Genomic DNA, 7,961 nt, shown 5'->3' with positions numbered 1-7,961 from the left:
ACATTATTCCACGTAGCCATTGCAGTAATTCTAAGGACAGATTCGCGTCTTATTTCATAGGTGAGGACTTGGCCTCAGACGGCTCAGTAGCCCATCCGAGGTCGGAGTGATGGCCTGGCCAGGTCCCCTATGCACTCAGCCTGGTCATAAGTGTTGAGTTACCATTAGATGAACGGAGCTGTTTGGGCAGTAATGAGTTCTGTGTGCCTGGGGGTGTTCAGAGGTGGTCAGATGTGGGCTGGGGATGTCACAGGAAAGATTCAAGCACTGGAAAGACAGTGGGGCTTGATGGCCCTTGATATTTTTTCTGAGGTTCCCCCGAATTCTCTGACATTTTAGTGCCTGCAACATAGGCTTCTTCCAAACTTTATTTTCTCCTGAACTTTAGAAGTAAAATGAATATCTGAGGAAGCCCATTGTTACAAAGACGACGAGGTAGAAAAATGCAAAAAGAATCAATGAAGAGACTAATGAGATTTTCGAGAACCAAGAAAGGCAAAATTTAATTTGCATATGGGTATAAACCACACCCCACCTGGCAAGTGTTAGGCCATGGCACAAACCCACCCCTCTGTCAGAGTCACAAATGTCAGATTTGCAAAGTTACTGGACACAAACATTATACTTCTCAAAGTAACACACAGGTCTGTCTCACACACACACACACACACACACACACACACATAACAAAGAAATACATTTAAATAATTCTCTGCCAAAGAGAGATTAGGATGGTAATCACACTACCTCACATTGGGACAGCACTTTACAGTTTACAACCTAACCCATTTTGTCCTGAAGACAGCCCTGTGAGGTAGGCAGCACAGGAATCAAGATTAGTTCCATTTTGCAGATGAGAGAACCGGCTCAAGGAGGCTTTAGCACTGGCCTCAGGTTTCCCAGCTCGCAGATGGACAATCGGGCCTTGGGCTCAGGGCCAGGGCACCTCGGCCGGCTCTTCCACAACCACCTTTCTAGGGAAAAAACGAAATGGGCTGTGCAAAAGACAGTGGTTCAACATCCAGGAGAACTCTTCTCTTTCTTGGGCAGATGAGATCAAGTACAATCAACCCTAACATTAATGTCAGGCTGTGTGGTGGCCAAGATGAATAATTTTCTCAGTCATCCCTGTGTTTATACCTACAACCAAATGGTTGTTTTCTACTCCAGCTCTGCCCTGTCTTGATTTTAAGTCACTCACAGCCATGGAAAAAAAAATGATGCTGTGATTAGATTTCATTGACTCAAGTCAGTATCAGGATTCACATAGTGGCATCTGTAATCAAGTCATTATCTACATTTACAATCGGCTGTCTTACTGAAATGAAGAAGAACCACGTTCATGTATTATTTCTGGCTGTGGACATTAGCCTGGCTCTATTCTTTAGCCATAAATAATATATAATTTATTCCACCATGTAATATATATCCCATATATAGTATATCCTATTTCAATAGCAGTAAAAGTGATAAATTTCACAGGTTGGATTAAAAAAAAATCTTTAAAGCAAAGAGAAAGATTATTTTTTCAGGGGCAATAAAATCAAACTTTGCAAAGAAAAGCTAAATAAAATCCTTTATTTTAAAATAAAAGTTATTCTGGAGGGGGGAATAACCCCTCTATTGCATTACTTTTTTAGTTAAGAATTTAAAAAGTCGCCCAGTCATTGTTGACCCAAGGTTTTGTCTTGTATAGTGAGAGAAGAGGTGCTAACCCATCATCATATACTCCAAATGGGAATGTAACAGTTTTTTCTCTTCTAAGTTATTCAGTATCTATGAGTTTCATTTGTTTTTAAGCAGTACTTAAAGATGTATGAAATCTAACAAACATTAATGGGGGCTTTGTGGGAGAGCCACTTGAAATATTGCAACCGTAGTTTAAAATTCTCTCTTTAAATTCCTTCAGAGAAACACTAAGGAAAAGTGACAACACTCCACTTCATGCCTAAACCTGTCACATAATATGTTGGCTTAAGTAAGAGATTTGTCCCTGCAGCAAAACTGGATGTTAATAACCAAAGGCATCCCCTAAAAGTCCCAAGATAATTTCATGGACAGTACATAATATGGGCATTCATCTGAAAGCATGAAATTGGCTTTTACTTCTGATTTTCTAGGTTAATTTTGCAATAATAACAAGTGTTTGCTATTTGGTTGTTAGGCGCTGGCCTGCCTTCTGCTCTTAGAAGTGGGTCTCATATAATGGAATAAGGGCAGACACAGCTGGGAGTGCACACCCCAACAATAAATACAAACTTGAAAGGCAGAAGAGGATGGGTGCTTTAACAATCAGAAGCACTACAAATTGCTCTTGGCAATTTTTTAAATGTGACTAAATTGAGCTTTTTAAAAATGCACATTCTTATCCCAGACGGTCCAGAAGTGGTGCAAATCAAAAGGAGCTCCCTTGGAGGTCGAGTTCTCTCTTTTTGCAGTTAAAGCAAGGTTTCAGACTCTAGTAGCAGGAGGGGCATGTAACTCAAGAAAACGCTAAGGGTCACCATAGCAACTGACGGTGCCGTAGCCGACCACTGCGGGGGCGCTTCCAACATTCTGCAGGAAATAGGCGACACAGCTTTGTCACTAGTTGAGGAAACCCTGGCTCTCCAGAAGGGGAGGAGCATTTGGAAATTCCTCTCTCTCTCATTTTTCTTTAGTAAGAAGGGCTGCAGTGCCTCTGGGAATATTTGGGTTAGAGAAATAAGGGTCCACACACCGAATGACCTCTTCCCCTCTGGAAGACTTTGCAGACTTCAAAGCAGAGCGCATGGACCTGTCCACATGTTGTTTTGCCTGAAACTACTATGTGTGTGGTCCTGTCACTGATTTTTCCTGGTTTTAGTCCACCTTCCAAGACTATGTTTTTGAGCCAAGAAAGTTAAGCTTTATTTTCCTTTTCTTCGGCAGTACCTTGAGGTGCTTGGTGAAGTTGACATATATTAGTTCAAACCCTCAGTATGTGAACACTGAGAAATAAATTGTGAGTTATGCATCGTTAGGATCCAAACAACCCATGCTTCTTATCATGCATTAAAATGCATCAACCTCTTACTTGAAACTAAAGAGAACAAACAAGCAACTTCTTAAAAAAAGAAAAAGAAAGCATTCATAAGTAACCCTCCTTGGGTTTAGTGCTACACTGTTGGCTAATATGACCTATTGAAAATAGTTTTGGAATGGTCTTCAAATATTATAAATATTTTCTTTTACTTACTTGGTATTTCACTATATAGTTATGTACAGAGATGGCCCTTACCATGCAGGAAAAATGTACATTCTCCACCTCTATGGTATATTATCAACGCAAGTGCTTCCACTGGGCCTTATGAGCCAGCAAGCTGAATTTATTAGTCAGCCGTTAGTTCTAACAAGATAATTAAAGTGCAAAGAAGGAGGGAAAACAGCTAGACAGATCAATTTTTTCAATGTCAGCATCAATATACTTCATGCCTCTAGGAGAAATCATCAGGCGCAATAGGCTCAGGTAACAATGATTCTGTATTTTTCCTCTTTCTTCTTTTAAAACAGAGCTCTCCCTGAGAAGAGAAGAGGGAGGTAAACGTGAGTTAGCCCTATTTCTTCAACAACCATCGATCCTGGGAAAAATAAGGTCACTTCCCCAGCACAGGGTAGCAGGCCTAACCCTGCATTTAGTCTTCGGAGAGAGGAGCTGTTGAGTGGTTGGTCCCATCTCCCATACATGTAGAATATTTGCACTCATAAATATCCCAATATTTAAAAACAAAGATGACCGGGGAAGAACTGTCTACCAACAGCACACAGACGTGTGGGTTTTAAAAAGAAAATCCCATTAAACAACGTTTTAAAAAATACAACCAGTATTCATAGTGAGCGTAAAAATGGTTTGTGTAAATCAGAAAAAAAAAATCCCACACTCCTGTGGGGAGAATGGAGGGGAAGGAGCCCAGCAAGGTGCAGAGATGACTTTTAAGTATGTCTGGTCACTCAGCCTAAAAGCCCGTGGCCTTTTGTGGCCTTCCGTCCCATTCCACAGTTCTGTGGGTGAGGTGTGCAGGCACCTCTCCACAAACTCTGCACCTGCCTCTTTGAGGGCACTGGCTTCTCAGGCCCCACAGCCTCAGGGAGAAGCCCCTACCTCACCTGAAGACAGCCCCTGGCTGGAATCCCCTGGGGCAAAGCCTACTGAGTGTTCACTTTTAAAAAAGTTACGTTCACATGGGTGTCATCATGTCTTTCTTGCCCTGTTGCCCAAAGACCAAAAAAGCAGTTTCAGAACATGCCATTCCTCCAGCGTAGATAGTTAGAATGCACTAAAAACCATGCACATGCTGTAGACTGAAATTGCTCATGTGGTGGCCCATCCCTACAGAGGAAGCCTCAGCTTTTCTGGAAGCTTGTAATACAGAAAATATGACAGAGGCAGTTATAAACCCTAAGAGAAGACTGGTAGGTGTACCCAGGCCAGTGCGGTGCCAGACAAACAGCTCAGGCCTTTTCCACTCTCCTCGTCCACGAGTTCTAACAGAGCACGGGCAGACTTTGAAATCGACCTTCTTACCTGCTTCCTTAAAATGGCTACCTGCACCTCATCTATGACCTTCCCTTATGAAAAACACACCATCAGCTCTACCAAGTATCAATGTTTTCGCCTTCCCACCCCAAGTCTGAAAGCATCTGTCTTTGACCCCAAACAGCTGGGCTTCCCTGGCTGGAGACAGAATTCCAGGTCCGTTCCATCTTCTTTGGTGCACGGAGGAGACTGGCTTTGGCTCCGTCCCCCGTCCTCTCGGCACTGTGGGAAGCATGGCATGCACAGTTCTGTCCGTCCCGCTTTCCATGAGAATCCTACAGACTCAGGGGCAAAGCCGGACCTTCAAGCAGGGAGCCGAGGTTCAATTTTTAGTGACAGTTCATACAGCGTATCTTCATCTATGATGAGGGCTTTGTCAAGCAGGTACTGAGTGACCTGGAGGAACAGGGAAATCCTAGCTTTTGGTTCTTGCAGAACACGACTATGCACACTTTCTGAACAGAATCGGACACAATTCAACATTTTCTCTTGAACATTTGAAAATGTTATCTCATGGTTTAAAAATCATTAATATATTCTTACTGTAAAAAAAAGGAAGAAAGAAAGAGAGACAGAGAGGGAGGGAGGGAGGGAAGGAGGGAGGAAGGAAGGAAAAGAAAGAAAGAAAGAGAGAAAGAAAGGAAGGAAGGAAGGGAGGGAGGGAGGGAGGGAGGGAGGGAGGGAGGGAAGGAAGAAGGAAAGAAAGAAAGAAAGAAAATCACACATTTCCATTCCTCTCCCAGCTCCTCACCCCAGGCACTTCCCTGAAGAGACACCACTGTTGTCATCTGGTTTGTACTCTCCAGAGTGTTCTGTCTTTCTAGATATTACATGTTCTTATAGAAATCTTTTCTTCCCTTATAATCCTCAGATGTACCTTATTCTGCTTTCATCTCTTCAGTGTAAGTCAGTGAGAGCTCCCCATGTCAGTACACAGAATGTGAACTGCTGTACAGCATTAACACGCGATCTTTCAGAGTTTATTTAACAATCTCTTATTGATGGGTGCTTAGTTGCTGTCAATATTTCACTATTACACAAAGTGACAGCGAAATCCTTATTAGCATGTTTGCTTAGTGCTCACATGGGAATATTCGTTCCTTCCTTTGGGGTGGACCCTAGAAGTGAAATGAAAGGAAATGACACTAAAATAAACATGTTGGGGCCTGGAGTATTTCTGTGGAAATATTGCTTTAATTTTATTGAGATATAACTTATATAAGAAAAATTAAGAGTTGGATTAGTTGTAGCATATATATCACAGCTTCAGGACCGTTTCCCTACCCCAGGAAGTTCCCTCATTCAGCTTCCCCGTCAGTCTGCTCCCCGGAGCAGCCACTGCTATGGTTTCTAGTACCAGGCATTCATTTTGTCTACTCGAGAATTTGATGGAAGTTGAAGCATACAGCACGTACTTGTGTGTCTAGCTTCTTTCGCTCAGCATAATGTTTTGAAGTCCTTCCATATTGTGGCGTATATCACTAGCCTGCCCTGTCATTGCTGAGTGGTGCTGCGTCATATAGATACACCACATTTGTTGATCCCTTCATCTATTTATGGACACCTGGGCTGTTTCCAGTTTGGGGCTATTATTAAGAAATGCTATGAACATTTTATACAAGATTTTCAGTGGGCATGTTTTCATTCGCCCCTGGGTAAATGCCTAGGAGAGAAATTCCTGGGTCATAAGGTAGATGCATATTTAATGTTTGAAGAAATATCCACACCACACAGTTTTCTAAAGAGGATGAACCATGTTATTCTCACCAGCAAAGCAGAAGACTTGTGGTTGCTCAGTTCATCAATTTTTAATTTTAACAGATGATGCAGATATAACCTCCCAAACTGCTGTAACCTACAGTTTATAAGAGCACCTGGTATCCAACATTCTGAGGTCTGATGTTACCAGGATTTAAAAATTTTGTTTATCTGGTGGCGCCTGGGTGGCTCAGTCGTTGAGCGTCTGCCTTCGGCTCAGGTCATGATCCCAGGGTCCTGGGATCGAGCCCCGCGTCGGGTTCCCTGCTCCGCGGGAAGCCTCCTTCTCCCTCTCCCACTCCCCCTGCTTGTGTTCCCTCTCTCACTGTGTCTCTCTCTGTCAAATAAATAAATAAAATCTTTAAAAATAAATAAATAAATAAAATTTTGTTTATCTGTAAGGTGAAAATGACGTCTCATTATAATTTGCATTTTGTTTTCCTTCTCACTAGTGAAGTCAAACATTTAAAAAATATTTACTGGCCAGTTTTGTTTCTTATTCTGTGAGCTACCTCACCTGTTCCAAGCTTTGCCGATTTTTCTACTGAGTTGTTTATACTTTTCTTACCGACTTATAGGAATACTGTCATTCTGTCCCTTTGTTCTGCATGTTACAAATATCATCTCCTGGGGCGCCTGGGTGGCTCAGTCAATTAAGTGTCTGACTCTTGATTACGGCTTAGGTCATGGTCTCTGGGACGCGAGATCGAGCCCCTTGTCGGGCTCCGTGCTGAGCACAGAGCCTGCTTAAGATTCTCTCTCTCTCCCTCTCCTTCTGCCACTCCCCCACTTGTTGTCACACGTAGTCTCTCTCTCTCAAAAGAAAAAATTAAAAAAAAAAATCACCTCCTAGCCTACTGGTTTCATTTTTGCTTTTTAAATAATTGCATTTTGTCATACAGAAGTTTTAATTTTGATGCAGCAAACTTAATCAAGCTTATCTTTTTTTTTAAAGATTTTATTTATTTATTTGAGAGAGAGAGAATGAGAGAGATAGAGAGCACGAGAGGGAAGAGGGTCAGAGGGAGAAGCAGACTCCCTGCTGAGCAGGGAGCCCGATGTGGGACTCAATCCCGGGACTCCAGGATCACGACCTGAGCCAAAGGCAGTCGCTTAAGCAACTGAGCCACCCAGGTGCCCAATCAAGCTTATCTTTTACAGCTCATACGTTCTGTAGAAGTTCTTTCAAATCTAAAGGTTGTGGATATTTTGTACTATATTTTATTCAAATATGAATATTTATTTTTACATTTAGGTAATGAACTCATCTGGATTTTTTTTGTGAATGGTATCAGATGGAGAGCCAAAATTCCTATTCCCTTACTTGATTGGTCAATTTCTTTCTGGCACTTTCTTTAAATGCCTCCTCTATTCCATATTAGATTTTCCTATAGACAAAATCTGCATCAGGACTGTATCGCACTCCACTGAATTTGTATTCCTATGCCAATGTAGTCCTGCTTTATTGATTATAGTTTTAGGATATGTGTCTGTATCTGGTAGGGAAAGCTCTTTCTCACTCTTTTTATTTTTCAAAAAATCCATCTGGTTTTTTGTTTTTTGTTCTTGTTGTTCTGTTTTGTTTTTGCCCATCTCAGCTTCCTCATGAGTTTCATGACAAGTTTGTCAAGTTCCATGAAATAATAAG

General features: G+C 41.8%; 1 protein-coding gene across 1 annotated transcript in view; it reads right to left on the bottom strand.

Moving 5' to 3' along the window:
* Window positions 1-4,858: 4,858 nt before the first annotated feature.
* The window catches only part of RASGRF2 (Ras protein specific guanine nucleotide releasing factor 2), a 225,033-nt gene continuing 221,930 nt past the window's right edge, over window positions 4,859-7,961 (bottom strand). The window contains exon 27 of the mRNA XM_028114573.2: window positions 4,859-4,951. Coding sequence (XP_027970374.1) covers window positions 4,859-4,951 — 93 coding nt within the window. The remainder of the gene's footprint in view (window positions 4,952-7,961) is intronic.

This window comes from Eumetopias jubatus, unplaced genomic scaffold, assembly GCF_037043125.1.
Source record: "Eumetopias jubatus isolate StellerSeaLion01/CBP00866 unplaced genomic scaffold, mEumJub1_p1.0 scaffold_5, whole genome shotgun sequence".
NCBI lineage: Eukaryota > Metazoa > Chordata > Mammalia > Carnivora > Otariidae > Eumetopias > Eumetopias jubatus.
This window is presented reverse-complemented; position numbering and strand designations above follow the sequence as displayed.